Raw genomic sequence first — 21605 nt, 5'->3', positions numbered from 1 at the left:
TGTGGATAATTGTTTTTCTTGCGATATGTACAACACTAACAGTTAAGATAAGATAAGATAATCCTTTATTGTCCACACATGGGGAAATTTCATTGTTGCAACGCAGGTAGATACAGAGGAAAAGAACAGATCACTTATAGGAAGTTTGAAAAACACTCTCAATAGAAGAACTCTTATAAACAAAAACTCCTATAGACAAAACCTCCCTTTTCCCAACAAGGGATGGAGGGAAAAAATAATAAAGATAAAAATAAATAAACAAATAAATAACCATTGCATGTGATCACGACAGTAATTGCACATGAATTGCACCCCTATGAGTTGTCGGTGTAATCCCTCATTCGTCCAGGCGTGTTCCATAAACGTCTAATTTTTCAAACTGAGTCCAGATGACTACAACCCCTATAAGTTGCAACCCTAGAAGCTTGGATACTCTACTTATCTATGCATTCATAAGTGTTTTTTATTCTATTTTACTTTTTGCCGCCCACTTGTTTTGTGCTAACTGAAAAAAAATGAAACTACGGTACCTTTGTGTGTCTAAGTCTGACTATTGTGTGTCTAAGATGTCGTTCCATCCTCTTTCGTGTGTTGACTCTGCTTTTGCTCTGTCCCGGCAGGTCCAGCTGTCCCTCTACACCTACTTATCCTCTGAGTTCATTGGGACCGCCACCATCTACACCACCATCCGCAGAGTGGGCACCGTGCTGCAGCTCATGCACACCCTCAAGTACTACTACTGGGCCATCAACCCGCTGGAGTGCAGTGGCATCTCCCCCAAAGGCCTGGGTACGCTCACTCACGCGCACGCTCTCGTAATTAGACGGCGATGTTCAAAAAACAGCCGCAGAGAAACAGCAAGACAGCGACGCGTCTGCAAGAAACGCTTTCTGAATAGCTTCTGTGGCGAATAGAGGGGCACAAGCCGTGACCTTTGATGTTTAATGCATGATAATGTAATGGTACAAGGCTCGCCGCGTCTGCTGTCAGGGTCTGTGGAGAGCGTGCTGGAATATTTAGTTTGCTTGGAAATGCTGTTGGTTTATAGTTATGGTGTAAAGCAGATTTATGTTCCACTAACTCACTAATGAGCCTGTTCAGTGGCCACAGTGGGTTGCTATGTGTCTGCTATTTTTATGCTTGATGAAAAGTTTCCTATGATTGAGTGTGGATAATTATATGGGCAGGTTTGAATGGAAATGCTATGCTTGGGTCATTCTACTCCACTGACAGTAAAAGCATGTGGTTTGGAGCAGAGTTCAGATTAGGGCTGCTCAATTCATCACAATCGAAATGAAATTGCAGTTTTAATGGATGCAATTAGCAAATCGCAAGTACCAAAAATGGAAAAAATAATGAATTATTTTTTTGTCTTTTTGTTGTTTCTCTCTTGGAAGCGTTTGAAGTGTGAACCGAATCCTATTATTAAAACATAAATCGCAAACCTAATTTAATTGCAATCACAATATCACAAAAAAAATCCCAATCGTGCAGCTCCACTTCAGATGAAGAAATATCACCTATTTGTTTCTTTGTCTTATGTGTTCAATAAATTCATGTCGGAAGTCAATAACAATATATTTATTGTTTCCCAGCCCAATGGACTTTGTTGTGATTAGACTGGATATCTATGAGTTTTTACATGATATTTGCATCAAACAGGACATTTATTGGAATGTATTAAATTGTAGTTAACAAATTAGTTCAACTACTTAGTAACTACTCAATTAAGGGCTTAGGAGTGAGGGTATTCTTTAAGTAGTTACTAAGCCCGAATAATAAACTGAATCAAATATGTGTTCGTTATGTGTATTTGTTTGTGCTTTATCAAGGCTATTCGAAGTACAGTTATTATAAAGTGGTACTAAACACCTATTTATGTACTGTCCAAATTAAACCCCCAAAGGTGATTAGAAAGTGGGACAAGGGCATTCAGGTCAGAATTGAATGAATATTTGTCTTTACAATTACGTCGGTGTAATCCCTCATTCGTCCAGGCGTGTTCCATAGTAGAAAAAGCTTCAGTTGTAGTCATCTGGACTCAGTTTGAAAAAATAGACGTTTCGACTCTCATCCAAGAGTCATTGTCAATAAAAGAATTTAGATCGAGAACTCCGATATTAATACTGTTCTGTGGTAAGACCCACCCATTGGGAGGAGCCTTCCTGAAGTAGAAAGAGTTGTTTGTTTCAACAGAAACTCCCCCCTTGTATCTACCGAGCTAGCCTATTCAGAATTTTAATGGGCTATTAGAATCCTCTTTGTCTTTGTGAGACCCTGGCTCAACCACCCTGAGTACCTGATTAGCATCTAAACGTCCTGGTCCTGGTCCTCTACCTTTCCAGTTGGAAAGTCTGTCTGAACACATATGTCTGAACACCACTTACTTTCAATTCCGGGGACAATTTTACAGACAGATTCATGGCTGTGCCATGGGCTCGCCCGTCTCTCCCATAGTGGCCAACCTGTACATGGAGCACTTTGAGAAGAAGGCACTGGCCTCATTCTCAGGCATAGCCCCAAAACTGTGGCTCCGCTATGTCGATGATACTTTTGTAACAATCAAGAAACAAGAGCTGGAAACCTTCTCTGATCACATCAATGCTGTGGACCCACATATCAGGTTTACAAGAGAAGACGCTAAGGAGAATCGCTTGGCCTTTCTTGATTGTTCCACGATCAGAGGAGAGGACGGGAAACTCCAAATAGAAGTATATAGGAAACCTACACACACGGACCAGTATCTGCTCTTTGGTTCCAACCACCCACTACAGCACAAGCTGGGGGTGATCAGAACCTTACAACACAGAGCTCAAGGTGTGCCCACCAGCTCAGAGGGCAAGAAGAAAGAGGAAAAACATGTCCGAAATGCCCTCTCAGCCTGTGGTTACCCCGCTTGGGCTCTCAACAGAGTGAAGAGAACCAAGAAGCAGGACAAAAGGGAAACTGAACAGAGAAGGAAGGGTGTTTCTATCCCTTATGTGTCTGGCCTGTCGGAAAAACTGCAGAGAATTTTTAGACAACACGAAGTCCCTGTTTATTTTAAACCAGGAAACACTTTAAGACAAAAACTGGTTCACCCTAAGGACAAGTTGCCGACTCAAAAACAGAGCAATGTAGTTTATTCGATCCAATGCAGTGAAGAAAGCTGTAAAGAACGTTACATAGGTGAGACAAAACAGCCTCTACACAAGAGGCTTTATCAGCACAGAAGAAATACAAGTTCAGAACCACAGAGCGCCGTGCATCTCCATCTTGAAGCCTCTAATCACTCGTTTGAAGACGGTGAGGTGAAGGTTTTAAGCAGGAGAAAAGATGGTTTGAAAGAGGAGTCAAGGAAGCTATTTTTGTTAAAAAAGAAAGACCTTCTTTAAACAGAAATGGAGGGCTAAGATTTAATCTTCCTGTTATTTATAATGGGATACTGAACCCCTGGAAAGGTAGAGGACCAGGACAAGGACATTTAGATGCTAATCAGGTACTCAGGGTGGTTGAGCCAGGGTCTCACAAAGACAAAGAGGATTCTAATAGGCCATTAAAATTCTGAATAGGCTAGCTCGGTAGATACAAGGGGGGAGTTTCTGTTGAAACAAACAACTCTTTCTCCTTCAGGAAGGCTCCTCCCAATGGGCGGGTCTTACCACAGAACAGTATTAATATCGGAGTTCTCGATCTAAATTCTTTTATTGACAATGACTCTTGGATGAGAGTCGAAACGTCTATTTTTTCAAACTGAGTCCAGATGACTACAACTGAAGCTTTTTCTACTATGTCTTTACAATTACAATTTTTCCCAACTGATTACAACCGTAATTGTAATTACAATTCAAATGTGATTAATTGCACTGCCCTAAACCAAAATAAAGAAAATACATGTAGGTGGAATAAGCCTGTTTTCATTTTGCTCACTCTTCAATCTTCCAGTCAAATGGTGCACCGTGTTTTGCAGGTCTTCTCTTTGTTACCTAGCAGCCAAAATCACATTAAGCTCTCTAGAGGAGATGTATGCTGCTATGCTGCTAATTTACACTGCAGTCTGGGAAATAAAACAGGACCTTTCTCTGCCTTTGTACACTTACTATAATATATTGACTTCGTGTTACTCTCCTCTGCACTTTCCCAGTGCTTTGTTAAGAGAAGCACTAATAAATCTGAAATGTATAGGTTCACTATGTTTAGGCTTGTAGCAGTAATTATATTACGTATATTATTATATTACGTATATATATATATATGTAGTAGTAGTAGTGGTGGTGGTGGTGGTGGTGGTGGTGGTAGTAGTAGTAGTATTATGTAGTACCATGTGCAATACCATCATATTCATGTGCAATACTGATGTAACCATGTGCAATAACTGTAAATAAGAGTGTTCTATTTTGTTTTTTATACGGTTTACTTACCTGCTAATAGTATTACCTAGTCTTGTGCTAGCTATTTTTACTTTATTTTTATTTTATTCTATTATCATTATTTTATTATTATTATTATTATTATCTGATTTTTATCTTTATTTTTTATTTTTATTATCTATTTTATTTTATTTCCCCCCCTCCATTCCCTATTAAGATAGGAGAGGAGTTTTTGTTAATAAGAGTTTTTTGTTTTTGTTCATAAGAGTTCTATTAAGAGTGTGTCTTGAAACTTCCTATAATCTGTCCTTTCCTCCTGTTCTACTGTGTTGTAATAACGAAATTTCCCCTTGTGTGGATATTAAAGGATTATCTTATCTTATCGTAGTAGTAGTAGTAGTAGTAGTAGTAGTAGTAGTAATATAATGTATGTACAGTACATGTCTGTTGTCCAGTCTAGTCGTGTCCCCTTGTATTTTTAGTCTTTTAGGACTGAACGCTCATTGTGGCAATTTGCAAAGCAACTAAGCGTGTAAATGAGAAAATCTCTGCGTCATTTGTGGAAGCAGCACTGTAAAAGCTGAAAGCAGAAACTTGTACCAGACTCTTAAAATCTCAGCTTTAAAACGCAGCGCCAGAACAGACTGTAATGGAGAAAAGACCAGAACCACTGCACCCATTTAATAAGAGCCCAAAAAGGTCGAAAGAGGCCTCTAAGTCTAATCAGCTCGCTCCCCGGACCCGTCGCTAACGAGGAAGTCCGCATCCCGGGTTACCACGGCGACAGACGGGGTTTGATTGACGGATCTGAGGAGAGCTTTTGGAAATTCTAATCAAGTGGCTGTCTGGGGTGGCTGGCTTCCCTCTTTCTTCCTCTCTGTTTGGTGATATTGGTGTTTGACTGCTGGGATTTAGCCCCATTAGAGAAAGGAGCAGCAATTAGCCCGCGACACAAACTGATAGACTTTAACACTCGCCGCTATTTCTGGGGTTTATAAAGCTGCCAGTTTAAGCGTTTGTATCAGCTGCAAGTGCACATAGATTCAATTTGCATAGTAATAGAAAGACGTTTTAACATAAGCTTATGGGATAAAGAAAGGTATATTCAGTCAGTCTAATTGGACAAGAGTGGATTAAAGGGGTGTAGACGCATTTTATTGCAAAGTTTGGCTCTCTGTTGCTTTTTGAAAGGCTTGATCAAATAAATGCGTTATCTTTTCTAATAACGTCCCGAGTGTACCCTATGTGCCGTGTACCTTTTACTTCAAGAAGATTTGGGAGTTTGGGAAAATGAGTCATCCTAATCAAATAGAAAGGGCTTGTGAAGAGCGCGGTGCACCCGGAGAGCTCTAACCGGGCTTTTAGCTGTTCAACCAAGAGCTGTGTTCAAATGCCTTTAACGCCATATGCAAATAATGGCAGGTTTAGCGTGCTTTATGAATGCTTAATTAGGTTTGCAGACAAAAGTATACAATTCAAGAATAATATGTTACCCTTTGAGGTGCTGGTATTTTTTTTTTATTTGACAAATACTGCGTCGTCATCTATATCTATGCAAACTATTTTGATGTAATCCCTAAAAACAGGAAAGACCTGTGTTATTACTATTTGACTTTTAATTACCAATTTAACATTTGCTAGCTATAAAGGTAGGATGTTTTCCAGAACAAACTTTTAACGTTTGCTTTTGGTAAGACTAACAGCAACAAATCTTACTGTTGGGTCGATCTAAGGCTGTTGAAGAGCAGACTCAGAGATGTTTCTATCGGTGACATTAAAGCAGAACTAAGTAACTTTAGCTCCAAACCATCTAACGTTGCCCAGGATAGTGGTCTTTGGGTCGATGTAGGACAAAGATGTTCAATAAGGTTAAAAGTGCTACTTAGTTCTGCTTTAAAATCCCATCTTTCCGAGATAAATTCACTACGTTGCTGTAGTTGTTGTAGTTGTAGTAGTTGTAGTATTTATGGAAGGAATTGTAGTAGTAGTAGCAGGTGTAGAAGTCGGGAGAATTTTGTCAGCCATAGCAATAGTAGAATCACATATTTAAATAGGTGATTACTCTAAAGTTTAGTAAAAATAATATAATATATATATAATAGTGAATGAATTCATGATGTTGCTAATGGGGTTAATTAGATAAAGTACTTTTCAACAAACTGTTCCTGTCCCAAAGTGAAGTTACATGTAGCTCACTGCTTCGACAGCGTCCTAACTAAGTGTGACGGATGACGTGCGAGTCCCTGTCCCGTCGCACCTGACAGATGGGTGACAGATCACATGGGACCCCCTCACCTCATGTTCTGGCCCCGGATCGCTCAGATAAACCCTTCTCGCACCAATCTGATCCAGGGTCATCGCTCCGTAGCAATAACAGAATAGCAAAAGGTGTCATATCTCTGGTCGCAGCTGCCTCCTCTGCGCCGTGCCGCCGTCGACGAGTGGATCCCGATCAGATAGAGCGAAGACCACACGCTTTACACGCTTTTATTTAGCTTACAATAAAAGCTGTTTGCGATCAAGTATGTCCACCTCGGTCGCTTGCATAAAATAGGGCCAGTGGAAAGATCCTGACGCAGCACAAAGACGAGCAGCGGGTGCAAGCTGGACTTTGTTAACGTTTATTAGCTCTTGTAAAACTGACCTCAAGGATGAAATGGATAACCCGGTTTTAAGCATTAGTTTTGCAAGTGTATTTTCTCCTCCTCTTACTTTTACTGCTGATATTGCTACTATACTGCTCCCATCACTATAACTGTAACTAATGCTATGAATGCTAAGATTTATGTATTAAGTAAAGAGAGTTTTGAGAAGAAAAGAACATTTAATTATATATTTTTTAATTGGCTATTAGAGATTCAAACATTGTACGTAGTTAAATTTTACCAACACACACTTGTTTTGACCTTTTGCCAAGCAGCTCACTGTGTAAACCAGGCATGTCCAAACTATGGCCTGCGGGCCAAAGGCTGCCCACAGAAAATGTTTTGTTGTCCCTTGTTGCTTCCTGCTAAGTTGGTTCAAACAACAAAAAGTTGTACTTTTTATTGTAAAATTTGAATATTCAAGCATTTTGATGTCATACCAACCTAATACCTACCTAAAGGTGTGGATGCGCATCGAAACAATGGCAAATACAAAATTCCAACTCTGCTCCGTTATTGATCTCCATGGAGACATTCGTAGGCGTCATCAGGCCAAGTTTCAAATCTGAAAGAATGCATATTTTTAAAGGTAATGGTAACGGTAACTGTTTAATGTCATACTGTGGAACATTCTAGGCAAAGCAATGTCATCCGTAAAGGCAAGCAGGTGGCGGATCCCCCATCAGAAAAGTTACACTCTATAATGTACCTTTAAGGACCTGCAAAAACTTACATTTTGAAGACTTCACAATAAACGCTAAAAGGATTTATGCGTTCAAACACTGAGTAAAAAAAACCCTCTGTCACTGGCTTTTTATAGTTGTTTATAGTTTGACCACTGAGGCAGTTTAATAAATCACATTTTGAAGCAGATGCATCAGATTACAGTGGCAGTTTGGATAATTGAGAATGTCAGTCAGATTTGGGTGAACTGCATGTAATGACAGCGATAATGGCAGTGATTTACGGTGAAATGTTGTCATACTGTGTCTGTATTTTATGCTCTCCAGGAAGAATAAGTCTAATATCTGTTTTCTGAGATCTAGTTTGTAATGTCAAAATGCAACGTGAACGTTTTACAGAAGGTTGAAAAATGTGTAAAGAGTTTTAGTAAATGTAGTTGAAAGGACAATCTGGGTAGTACTGATTTATGAGTTCTAAGCCAGACTATCTTTAAAGCTACGTCCATCTATAGACTTACGCTATTAAAACACTATGAGGAAAGGCTTAGCACTTAATTTGCTTTTTATCGAGCTCAAGAGTCAGCCATTTCTAATAGTCAGCGATCATGTTGGATCTTTTTAATCGAGAAGTGTGCAGCCAATCCTTTTTTAGTGAAAGCATTGGTTTGGAGCAGATTTTAGACTTTTGAGGAAATAATTGACCAATTTGTGTTAAATGGCAATGATTTAAAGTCTGTATTTTTTATGTTTCTGTGAATTGAATAGTGACAGCCATTTTATTTGTTTTTAATGATTTGAAATGGAATCAAACCTGATCATGCGATGGAAAAAACATATCCCAGCCACAGTTTGAGGGAACTGTTTTTGTTTCTGTTGAGTTTTTGGACAATGTTCGGCCAAAATGATGTGAGTGACTAGATGATTTCCTCATTTGCTGTATTCAAAAATATGTTTGATGTTGTATTGTTAAAGTAGTAGATGGCATTGCATTTTGTTAGGCTTGTTTTATGGTTCATTGTAAAGAACATTTCACCTCTGAACTCGAATATCTTTGAATTCAAGTCTGTTTACTCTGTTTTAAGCATCACAACGTTATATTTCTAGATGCCGTGGCAGAAGTTAAACCTCTCAGATGTTTTTTGGATTCATATTTTACCAAAATACACCTTTCTTGGTCCACAGCCTTCATAAAAACACTGAAGCATTTTGCACATTTTGAAGTCAGCGGTTTTGTGTCTGCTCAGATGGACCGCGGCCGACTCAGAAGGAGATCATCTCACTGCGGGCCTTCATGCTGCTCTTCCTCAAACAGCTCATTCTGAAGGTACAGTGTTTTTCAAGAGTATTTTAGCGCTCGGTTTGTGCGGCGAAGAACAGAGTGGAGAATTGCTTTTCGTCTGTAGCTTTTGACGCCACAGGGAGCGAACGGCCTAATCTCAAATGTGTGTGGAGAATCAAATTATAGATCAGTGGCTCGAGTCAAGCACAGCAGCCCTTGTGTTAGTGTGAACTCCTATTGATTTATTCATGCATTTACATGTATTTACTTATCTGTGTGTCTGTATATGCCCCGGGTTAAGGTCCCGTATCCAAGGACAGGATTAACAAAGTCATTTGAGGCTAATTAGATCTAATAATATGGGACAATCTCGTCCGCAGTACAAAGCAGTTCTGTTTCTCTTTTTCTAATCTTCACGTTTTTGTACTCGGCAGATGCTCTTGCAGTGTTACTACTGGAAAGATTGCATTATTTTGTATTTGTCCTTTGTGCACCGATAACAGGATTTAGAAATGATAATACCATTGTAAAAGAATATTGATTCTTCAGTACATTTACGAGAACCCAACACATAAATACTCTCTGTGTTGTCATAGTACATAATAATACATAACGGTTTATGGCTACCAAGCAATGAAAGAGTTTTACTCCTGCAACAGCCAGTTTCCAAACATGCTAGGGCTACAATTAACATTTGCTAAAATGGAAAAACCAGATTCAGATCAGATTTTTACTAAATTTGTAATGGGTCAATTTACTGTCAAATCAAAAACACACATTAATGGATTGACCTGTTTCACCCCTAGATTATTCTATTAAAACAGTTTGAATTCTATGTTGACTTAATGCCAGAATTATAATTTATTATATAACTAAAACACACTCAAAAACAGTTTCACTCCCAGTATTTGTTAATAAGATGACTTTTGCTCACACTTTGTACGTCTCATTTCGATCACATCGGTATGAGAGTGATGACATTGCATTGTCCTGTATATCTTCTACATACAATTTGTTTCCATCCAGGACCGAGGAGTGAAGGAGGACGAGCTGCAGAGTATCTTGAACTACCTGTTGACGATGCACGAGGTAAAGCCCACGTCTTTTAAACGAGCCAAAAAGTGAGAATGTGTCCATCCATCTCCCGGCGCATGAGCGACCAAACGCACATTATAATTTGTGAGCTGGAGTTATGGTCCACTTAAACAAGCGCGGCGAGTGTGAGTCAGCCAGGATCCTGTGACAGCATGAAAAATAGCAGAACAATTGACTGAACAGAACGTACTCTTCCCAAACAATTATATCTATTCTGGCTGCGCTGGCGCCACCTGCTCCCCCGAAAGCACTGCATGTCCAGCAAAACATGGCTCTCTTGACTCCCCTTTTCTGTCCCACCTGAATCGACCTGTAAAACTGTGTCTGCTGCTTTTAGGATGAGAATATACACGACGTGCTGCAGCTGCTCGTGGCCCTTATGTCCGAACACCCAGCCTCCATGATCCCAGCTTTCGACCAGAGGAACGGAATAAGGTGAAGAATAAACACGCTATTTGTATGTGCTAGTTGGGCTGCAATATTCAACCCAAAAGTATCGATATTGCAATGTTGGTTAACGCCATAATCGATATCGCAGGTGACTAACTACATCACAATAATATCAAGGCCCTCCTCCTGGTTTTATGTCAGATTTTGTTCATGATTTTCTTTATTAACCTTTATTTAATGTCTCTTCTAAGTTTTTGTTTTGATGCAGTTTAACTAATAAATTACGTACATTTTAGTTTTAATACATTATTTTGACGTTACATTTTTCATGTATGTAAAGGAATGATTGTGTCAAAGAGTAAAATATAAAATATCACCTAGCAGCCATAGAAGTTGCATTATGTAACTTTCCAATATGTTTTTTTTTTTTTTTTAACCTGGGATGTTCCACAGTATGGCACTAAATGTATTGTGCATTTTTTCAAGTACTTTATATACTTTCAACATGCATTCTTACTGTTGCCTCTTCAAAATCTAACTCATAACTTGGCCTAGTGGCATCTCCTGCTTGTCTCCGTGGAGATAGATATGTTTAATGCCATACCAGGCATTTCAAGATGTTTCAGTCATCGATAATCAAGATGTTTCAGGTTGCAATATGATCGTAGAAACAGGAAAATCATAATATTTACAATTAAAAAATCAAAACTGTGCTCAAACCTAAATGTACAAGAATCACTCACTAAAAAAACAACATATGAAGACATGCCATACTGTGGAACATTTCTGGCAGTAAGCTGTAACATCGCTCAGGTAAAGCACTTTAATTATGGATCGTGCTCTACAAATAACCTTGCCTTGTATAAAGTGTATAGTATAACGTTATTACTGCTCAGTGGTTAGAGTGTACACTGTCCTTGGACAAGACACTTCTCTCATATATGAACAGAATACATCATGAAAAGTGCATGATTTAGAAAGAAGAGCATCTGCAATTGTTTATTGTTATTATTATTATTATTATTATTATTATTATATTATTATTATATACTGCAGTATATAATAATAATAACACGTCAGAATGTAGCCATTGCACTACACAAGATGAACATAACAAAACAAATCTTTCATAAAAAATATCCTTGGGTTTCAGAGTGAATATATCTACTAATGTACTGCCACATTATGTTTTTTTAAATATCCTTTTTTTCCCAATGCTTTTTTCAATACTGTGCACGTTGTTGGATACAAACATGCATCCTCGTTCCTACTCTGAAAGCTTCTTAAGTATTGTCCAAAAACCCAACGCCACACAGAGATATGTCTTATGTTGCCATGGAGACTCTTTGTGTTGCCAGAGAACACGAAAACAACATCATCCCCGTGTTTTTCCTGTTGTGTCCTCTGAGCTCGCGGCTTTGAAGAAAACACTGCAGTCAGCACGGACCCCGTTAGCGTCTAACTTTGTGACTTTGAGCGTCTCACTGTGGCTCCTGGACAGCTCCCGGATAATACAGTCGTTTTTTTGTTCCTTTTATCCGAAATGAAACGTTAAACTGACGTGAATGTGAATGCGCTTTGTGTCTTTCAGGGTGATCTGCAAACTGCTGGCCTCAAAAAGTGAGAGCATCCGAGTTCAAGCGCTCAAAGTCCTGGGATACTTCCTCAAGCATCTGGGACACAAGTCAGTACTTTTGTACAGGTTTATTATTTAACTCAGCTACAACTGTAAAATCCTCCTCTCATTTTGTGGCTGAAACAATGTACATACGCTTGTCTGTGTGTGTTCATTGTCATTCTACTCAAGAAATCCAAATCCCCCGTCACTTACAATAACATTAGCTTTAATCTACACAGTCCCCTGTCACAGCCTGTAATACTATGCATAACATTAACATTTTAATTAAAATACTCTCTGACAGATGGGACGCTTCAGTGGCTCACCTGGTACAGGCCGCGCCACACTAGTCTCATTCCCATTATGCAAAAAATGTGAATGAAGTCTTTCCTCATCTCTTTATTTATTCATGTTCATATCATTCATTATGTGTTCGATTCTACAGACCATGTTTTTGCTTTGGTTGAATGGACTTTGTGGATAAAGAAATACTGGCTCTAAAAACTTGATGTACTTATTTTGGCTTGATGATTTCGGTGGGGAAACTAATAAGTATTGCGGTTGCGATTAGATTTGCTTTTCATTTTTCCTCCAAATCCGGCTTCGCTAGACGCTTCCTGGAGCATAGCTTTTGAGAGATGATTTGAAATATGAACTGCTCAGCTATTACAAGAATCTTATGCATTTCAGAGCATGCTTGTAGAGGTTTAAATTACAGGGTCCACCGTTGTTTTTGCGTTTTGTTGTTTGCCATTGATTTGATTGCTATATTGCACAGCTTACAAACCCTAGGTCATATTATTATTATTATTATTACGGTATGTTTGTGGCATATTTTTGGCTCTTAAAACGTACGCAGTGTGTTTTGTTTTTAATTCACCGTAATTGGCATTTGGAGTAAAACGATTCGAAGATAGAACCGTCACCACAGACATTTTCCACTGTAGAACCAAACCATCCAGAGTCATTCTTATTAGCGACCTTCAATTCCTGAGCGTAAAGCATCGCCCTTAAACTAATTACTACGACTGCTGTTTCCGTGCGCCTCCGAAGTGTCGTTTGTTTTGGTGTTTGCGGCGGTGATGCGCTCTTCATGCCGTCCGGGCGGGATAATCAGGCTGACGGGGAGGAGCGAGTCTTGATGAGCGACAGGGAAGGCGATAGAGGTCTGGGTGTTATCCCTTGTGGCAGGAACCTCTCAAGCTGCACGGCGTGGGAGCGGGTTAGAGCGGCGCACCTGAGCCCCCCCACTTAGAGAACATCTGCTGCTGCCGCTAACGTCCCGGAGAGCTGTCTCTTTAACTTTTGTGCATAGAGCTTTTACTATAGACCTTAAGCTGTGTTGGAAGTAACAAGTACATGTATATAAATATTTAGAATACACATTTTCAGTGACTATATTCTGGTATTTGGTATCAAATGCTATGTCATGTAGTTCTCAGAATATACTTACTTTTCTAAAATAAAAGCCTTTATTATTGTTAGTAATATTAGCAAGAAACTAAAAAAGCCGTTTTAATCCTTCTGTATTCACATTTTTTTACACTATGATATAATGCAATTAAATGTGAAAATAAAGTATTGTGAATACATTACTCTGATTGGACAGTTCTGTAACTAAACACATTTCCATGTATTCTTCCCATTGTTGTAATGATGAGATTTGTGATGTAAAGGTGAGTAAGACAGGCCAAAGTATCACTACAAACCAGCACAAGTAGAAAAATAGAACAAAATCTTACATTTGAAACACCTTCAGTTTTTCACTGGCATAAATTTAAGAAGAAAATGTATTACTAGTTTTTCTTCATGTAATTAAGAAAAACTTAATATATAAAGTGTTACATTCATTTGTAAAAGATAAATACATGAAAATAAACACTCATATAAACATACAATTTTTGAATTTAAATATCTTGCTTATTTTTGTTGATTAATTACATTTTTAAAATGATATCTTGTGTCTAGGTGCAACTTTAAGGGGTGATCTTGACAATTTAGTTGTTTCTAAGTGAAAGCTTTTGTTGAGAGAGAAAACTGATCAAACTGAATTGAATTGCTCACACAGACCCCGCCCCCTCTTCTTATTGGTCAGTTAGTGGCAGGTGCTTTTCACCAATCACAGCAAAGTGTGAAGTCTCCTAAGGAGCAGATACATTTCATATCTTCCTAAAGCAATATAATACTACAAAAATAGTTTAGTTAAGTGATTTAAATGGAAGTGAAGAGTGATAATAATAATAGAGTGTGACAACATGGCATTGTGCAGGAAGAAAAAGCTCATGAAATGTATTTTGATCTGTTGCTCCATAGGCCTCATCTCATTAAGACTTTCAAACCGGACTGGGAAAAGTTCCTCTGTGAAATGTAAATGTGCATCAAATGTCAGATCAAATGAGACGCAATTACGTTTCAATTAGAGATTTAGATAAATATATTCATGATCCGTATGGCCCTGCGCTGATGTTATTTTCCCAATATGTTAAAACATATCATGTTAAAAACTTTACTTTAAAAAATAAAACATAATTTTATTTCTATCAAACACCAAAACAACTACAATTTGACACAACATGTAATAGTCTTGCCTCTAGTAATTAAAATAAACCACATTAGAAGCACTGTTCGGCAGTCCCTAATTGTTTAATGGGATCTGTTGGAAACCGCATTTTAGGAGCCACTTCAACCAAATGGAACAGTTATGTAAGATTCTAGACCAACGTCAGCAAATACAAATGAGATCAAAATGATTTGAAAGATGCTTGCACAACTGTGTTAAATTGCAAAGCCTTGTAATGTGTCTTATGTTTTGTAATCAGCTTAAGACAAGTTCATTCAGTCTTTATTTAAAAAAAAAAAAAAAAAAGCAGCCCAATTATTCTAGGCGGCAAGGATACATTTAGAAATGAAGACATCTTTAAGTCCACAAAAGAATACACAAAAGAAGAGAAGAAGAGAATAGACTTTTTGTTCTTGTGTTGGATATTAACCATTCAAACATTTAGTCAAAGAAATGATACTTTTGTGAATGCGTTTGCAGTAGATTTTGATTCCAGGTTTTATTCCTGGCAGGTCCTGAGACAGAGCTTAGTAGTTGCTTGGCAGTCTCAGCACAAATGTTTGATGATAAAATACTGTCTTCTTCATATACAGCTATAATAGGATGACGATAATAATAAATCTGCTTTAATCTTTTAGACAGATGGATATCTGATGGTTATTTGCACTTTTTTTTGACAGTCTCGTGCACTGGCCAATATTTGCTTTAGGTCGACAAAAATGTGATTACACTTCTCCCTCATGGGTCAGTAGTAAAACAGAGTGGACTATGTCTGATTAAAATTTAGAATAGATATTTTCCTTCTTATGCTTTATTATGCAGAGCAGGCCATTGTAAAGACAGTAACTTTTTGGGGAAATTATGAAAGTCCACCTAAAGTTTAATAAAGATAATATATAGCTAGTCTTGAAATGCTATTATTCTGTTTTATGATTCTAGAGCAAGATATTGATTAGCTCATGACATAAAAATAAATCAGTATTGATCTGGTAGAGATGGGAAATATATTGAAATTTACCGCTAGATAATATCATGAATGTTTTTTAAGGCTATGCAAAATTTGAGTATATCATTATTTTATAGTAAAACAAGCAACAAAAAAAGCTGATTGAAAATAAAAATGTTAAAAAAGAAAAAAAAAGTGATGGCGTAAGCTTTCAATGAAGGCACGAGGTGATATTTCTGCACTTTTGTGATTCGTTTTACAGACATTTCACATTTGTCTGATAATCGAACATTTAAGGACATGTTTTAACACATTTCTGCTGCATTGAAAAGAGAACTGCACGTTACCCTTTGAGCGCGCACGTTCCTTTGGTTAACAGTATTTTGTGTGTCTTTTTGCAGGAGAAAGGTGGAGATCATGCACACGCACAGCCTGTTCACTCTGCTGGGGGAGAGGCTCATGATGCACACCAACACTGTCTCCATCACCACCTACAACACGCTCTACGAGGTACGCCTGGCGCCCAGGCAGGTTGCCGTGGTGACGCTGTCCCTTTTGAGATGACATAATTAAAGTGGCCTTCAAGCGTTTTAAATAGGCCTAATTAGAGACTGTGTTTTGATTGTTTGAGAAGAAAATAGTCTAATCAGTGAGTTGCGCACGGATAAAGGGAAACACAGATACATAACTCTTATATGGACGCCATTTACAGTTTCTCTGCAGGTTTATACTGAGACTGTGGTGACAAAAGTGATCCGTATCTGGATTATTTTACGTGGTACAATTTTATGAATGCACATACATGTAATGTATTGCCTCTACTGGTCAAAAAACACTGATTACAGATTAAATATAGTTACTTTTGACAATACGCACACAATAAGCATAAAATCAAAAATTAGGTTTTGTGGCGCTACTTGTCTCCTCTGTTGATGAGAAATGCTGCATATAGGCGTTATAGGTCTTTTACTGGAATTATTTGGGACAATTGTTATAGAAAATCTGCCTGGGTGTTTTTTTTTAAATTGAATTAGTTTTGCTCATTCAAAAAGGCTTCGTCAGTGTAAAACCTGTTGGACGAGGGGCAAAACTGCTACATCTGTATAAATAGGAGACAAACGAATAATAACACACACTTTTGACATGATTATTTATTTCAAATGACTAGCTTGTCAACACCGGGCTAAAAGAAGCCAATATACAGATGCACAAGTATGAAAAAATGAAGCGTTGAATTGAATATTGAATGTTGTTTTGAAGGGTGGAATACTGTAACAGAGACTATAAGCTTTATTCCGCATTCACATGGCATTTTCTTTCCCCTCAGATTCTGACGGAGCAGGTTTGCACACAAGTAGTCCACAAGCCGCACCCTGAGCCCGACTCCACCGTCAAGATCCAAAATCCGAGTGAGTACAAAGACGCTCGGCTCAAATCTGCTGCGCTGTTCACTTTTCTCTGTCAATACTGCGCCGCAGCTTTAATCCAAGTAAATAAAACAACAAAGCCTATTTTCTGAAGGTGACACAGCTGCCGTTTCTCTCTCTCTTGATCTCTATCTGAGCCTTTTCTGCCTCACGCACTTTTTCCATAATTCAATTTTAGTTGTTTTTCAAATGTGTTTCCATAATCTATTCCTATTCGTATTGTCTCGTCTTCAGTGATTTTGAAGGTAGTGGCCACGCTGTTGAAGAACTCGTCTCCGAGCTCAGAGCTGATGGAGGTCCGCAGACTCTTTCTGTCTGACATGATCAAACTCTTCAGTAACAGCCGCGAAAACAGACGGTAAGTGCACAATAATTAATAACACAAGTCAGTACGGTAGATTAGGCTGTGTATGGTGTTTGAACGTCCGATGGCAAGTTTACAAAATCTCACCGTCAGAACAGGGCCGAAACAACAGATTTAGTTCAGTTTAGCAGTGTAAAAAATAAATAAATCATAATACATATAATTATCATGCATATCAAAAGAATAAGAAGAAATATCCAAGATTATCACACTCCTTTACTTAGAGTTCATTTATTGCAAGACAACTTTATTGATTCATAGGTTATATTATTTGGACACAATAGTTCACAAATTACTATACAACTATTGATTTATAATAATCAATAATATTAGCAAAAAATATGTCAAAATAAAGTAAATTCATATAAAGTATACCCAATGAATTGAACCCATGATTGCTTTATTGGAAGACATGAGCTCTAACTGCTCTGCTGCCGTGCACCCATTAACAACAAAAATCCCCATTAAAAAGATGAAATATTTAGTTTTGAATCGTTAATTGATATGGCGTCGGTCGTAATTTTTTGTCATTCTGAAACACACATGCACAAATACAAAAGGCATTGTTAAGTTCAAAGATGAAAACGGTGGCTTTGACATGACTGAAGCTTTTCTATTACATAAGGATGAAACTTTCTAAAACTAACTAATAAAGATGATAGAAACTTGCCATTCCAATGACACCAGTGCTTGGTTGATACAAACGAGAGACTTACATTTGCATTCTCTAGTATTCAATCTTGATATTTGAGGATCCCTTTCATCGTGATTGCTTTTTCAATTAGCTCGCCAGCCATAATGAGACTAGCATGTCCCTGCTAACGCTAATTGCCTCTCTCTTGTTTCTCTGTGTCAGATGCCTGCTGCAGTGCTCCGTGTGGCAGGACTGGATGTTCTCGCTCGGATACATTAACCCCAAAAACCCGGAGGAGCAGAAGATCACCGAGATGGTCTACAACATCTTCAGGATCCTGCTCTATCACGCCATCAAATATGAATGGGGAGGATGGCGGGTCTGGGTGGACACGCTCTCCATCGCGCACTCCAAGGTAAGTGAAAGCCCAAATCACACGAGCATGTAATTATGCTTTTATGCTTTGTCTGCCGTGTGATTGACGCCTTGAGCGGCGCTGTACATGCTGATTAGAATTGGAATGAGCGGAGATTGTTGATGAGCGCTGACATATTTCTACACCTGGTTTACTTGAATTCAATAGCAATAAAAATAGCATTGTGTAGGTTTTTGCAAAATGATATTGGAATTCTTCTTGCTATGGATTTTATTGGCTCTTTTGTTGAAAATGTTGGTGAATTTAAAATCTAACCAGTGAATATTGTATTGTGTATGTGGGATTATGTCAGTATTGTAAACTGATTATTTATGATGCATTTATAAGATATTTTTTCCTAAATTTAATCCAGACTACACCACTAAATCAGAATGCTAAAGATGAAACATTTTCTCAAATAAATATAACACTTTACAATTTTGTGATGTCATCTTTGTAGCATGACAACATCAAGTATTTTGAAAAAAGGGATTTTTTTTTATTTTTTATTGTATTTTTAAAAACGTAATAAAAAAAAAAAAAAGCAAAACATTTTAAAATTTTAAAATTCCCAAGTATTCATGGAGCCTCAAGCAGAGGTCATAGCATTGTTATTTAATGCTTGAATTGTAAATGTGTTCCGTTGACCTTTAAGATTCTCGGCCACGTTACTGAAAGGCCAAACTGTTTTAAAAGCACTCCTGGGAACTGCATGTGTTAACGTGACCTGGCCAAACATTATGTGAGACTTGTAGCGCTGTAGTCCTTTAGGCGTCTTTTGATTAATTGCTCGATGGAGTCTTAATTGACTAAGATTATTTCTTATTAGTTTTGTAATAGGTTTATATGGATTATATGCACAGCAATAGAAAGGAGAAAGCATGGAGTTAGTTTTGAGCCTGACTCAACCGTTGAATCTGCCTTTTCACTCGCAAATACTTTTTTTTTTTTCATACATTGATGCAACTAGGGCCGTAATCGACTAAAGGAATTCTGGGGGTGTGGCAAAAGCTATTCAACTATTGGGTTTCTCCATATATATAACCCAAACTGCACTCAAAAGACAACAACTGCACATGAGTTCACCACTTCAGAAACGTGCTAGTAAACCATGTATTTATGTTCGATATGTATAAGTTATATTAAACTCATGATTCATTCCAAAATCTTCAGCTAACTTGACTCGACTGAAACACCATCGACCGATTAATCAGCTAAACGACTAAACAATTACAGCCCTAACTCAATGTAAGGTGGAGTTTACTAGACGTTTTTGCTTCAGATCCCAATCATTTTAAGACTTTTCTCACATTCCTTTTTAGTAGATTAATCAATACAAAGGGCGTGTCTTTAGTCGAGAGTCCTAGAAAACAGGAATGGACACTGTAGTAAATGAACTGCATATGAACAACCCACTGATGTTATTAGTTGCATTTTTATTTGTTTGCTCTGTTTTCTTTGAACCTTTGCATACAGTATTTGCCTCTTGCATTGTGCTTGTTTCCTCGTGTCGTCCATGCTAACCCACTTCGCCTCCTCGTTTCCCAGGTGACATACGAGGCCCATAAAGAGTACCTGGCTAAGATGTACGAGGAGTACCAGCGTCAGGAGGAAGAGAACATGAAAAAGGGGAAGAAGGGCTCCGTCTCTACCATATCTGGGCTTTCTGCTGCACCTGCTCCCGTCGTCAATGGCAACCTGGAAATTGATGATAACTCCCAGACTCAAACGCCTGAGAGCGAGGCCGAGTACAGCGAAACAGCCGGAGCGGACTCGAGAAACTTACTCGCTGACGGGACAGTGAAGCGGCCCAACGGCGACGCTCTTTCGCCCGCGGAGCCAGGCGCCGGGCCAGGGGTGCGCGTGGAAGTGCACGACCTTTTAGTGGACATTAAAGCCGAAAAGGTGGAGGCGACGGAGGTGAAACTAGACGATTTGGATCTATCCCCGGAAGCTCTTGGCGGAACCGGGGGGAACGGGACCGGGATGGAGAACGGGCCGCTGGTGGAGGTGGACTCGCTCCTGGATAGTGCGTACTGCGCCGTGGTGCAAAACCTGAACGGGAATCTGGCGCCTAAAGATGACACGTTGGGGTCAGGGGTCGGGATCGGTGCCAGGCTTGGGCTCTCGGGGGTAACGCTAGAGGATGATGGGAACATGGGGCCGCTCATCACTCTGGCGGACGAGAAGGACAGCGTACCCAGTAACAATGGCTTTTTATTCAGCAAGGTATGAGAAAGTGTGATGTAATGACGTACTGTGAATAGTTGATAATCGTAGTCATGTTTTGATCATCGTTATCTGGATTCTACAGACTCTAGAACACATACAAAATATCCCAAAACAAAGAAGTATTTCTGATGTCCTACAATAGCACGCTTAATTTGTAAATATACTCTATCTAGAAGCCTTTAGTTACATATTTAAACCTTTATTTGCTCATTTGATTTGATAATGTATTTTAAAAACATAAATGAACAATAGAAATATAATATATATAGTCGGAAAAAAAATCACGTACTACTAAAATAATCGTCACTTGCACATTTTTTATTTATTATTTTTGATGTATAAGCAAATCAAATTCGTATTCTTTGCAAGTTATGGAATACTTACTTTTTTTTCTTTCTTTCTTTTAAACAAGAAGTTTCAAGGGTTTAGTTATCCGGATATGGTCATTTTCAATCTAAAGGTATTTGCTCTTAGACGCTTGGACCAGATAAGAGTCTAAGAGCTGGAACAGTCTTGGGTTTTATCCTGAAGCTGCTCTGGCTGTTTACCTGAGTTTAGGGTCTTTATATCCTTTTGTTCTCTTCTAGCCTCACGCTCACAGCTGTCAAGTACCCCAGGTTTAAGGAAACCGTGGGAAACTGAAAATAGATTATATCTTTCTGATCAAACATGGAATTTCTTTTTTCTTTTTGCCTTCTTCCCCTTTCTTTAAATCCATACATCCCTGTTTAAAATTTGCTGAGTGGTTTGTAGCTTTTAGATGAAGGTGGACCGCCCAATCTCAAAAACCAGACTACTACCTTTGAAACCTTTTCTTGGTCCGCTCATGGATGAATGAGGGATTACACCAACTCAATGAAATAAATACTTAAATTAACATTGCTAATTTTTACATGTCAATCCAAACATACTTTTAAACATTTTAGTTTTGTTTAAGTATCAGACAAATCGGAAATGTCTGTCAAATT

General features: G+C 38.4%; 1 protein-coding gene across 26 annotated transcripts in view; it reads left to right on the top strand.

Moving 5' to 3' along the window:
- Nucleotides 1-21605, top strand: part of nbeaa (neurobeachin a) — a 161426-nt gene that overhangs the window by 98966 nt on the left and 40855 nt on the right. For all 26 annotated transcript variants that reach the window (XM_072445907.1, XM_072445899.1, XM_072445906.1 and 23 more), the window contains exons 13-22: nucleotides 621-789; nucleotides 8922-9001; nucleotides 9983-10045; nucleotides 10389-10486; nucleotides 12033-12125; nucleotides 15967-16075; nucleotides 16893-16974; nucleotides 17227-17350; nucleotides 18213-18405; nucleotides 19954-20634. In XM_072445907.1, the coding sequence (XP_072302008.1) occupies nucleotides 621-789; nucleotides 8922-9001; nucleotides 9983-10045; nucleotides 10389-10486; nucleotides 12033-12125; nucleotides 15967-16075; nucleotides 16893-16974; nucleotides 17227-17350; nucleotides 18213-18405; nucleotides 19954-20634 (1692 nt within the window). The remainder of the gene's footprint in view (nucleotides 1-620; nucleotides 790-8921; nucleotides 9002-9982; nucleotides 10046-10388; nucleotides 10487-12032; nucleotides 12126-15966; nucleotides 16076-16892; nucleotides 16975-17226; nucleotides 17351-18212; nucleotides 18406-19953; nucleotides 20635-21605) is intronic.

The sequence above is a fragment of the Eucyclogobius newberryi genome, unplaced genomic scaffold (genome assembly GCF_026437365.1).
Source record: "Eucyclogobius newberryi isolate DKJ021-1_F unplaced genomic scaffold, fEucNew1.0.hap1 SCAF_15, whole genome shotgun sequence".
NCBI classification, from domain to species: domain Eukaryota; kingdom Metazoa; phylum Chordata; class Actinopteri; order Gobiiformes; family Gobiidae; genus Eucyclogobius; species Eucyclogobius newberryi.
This window is presented reverse-complemented; position numbering and strand designations above follow the sequence as displayed.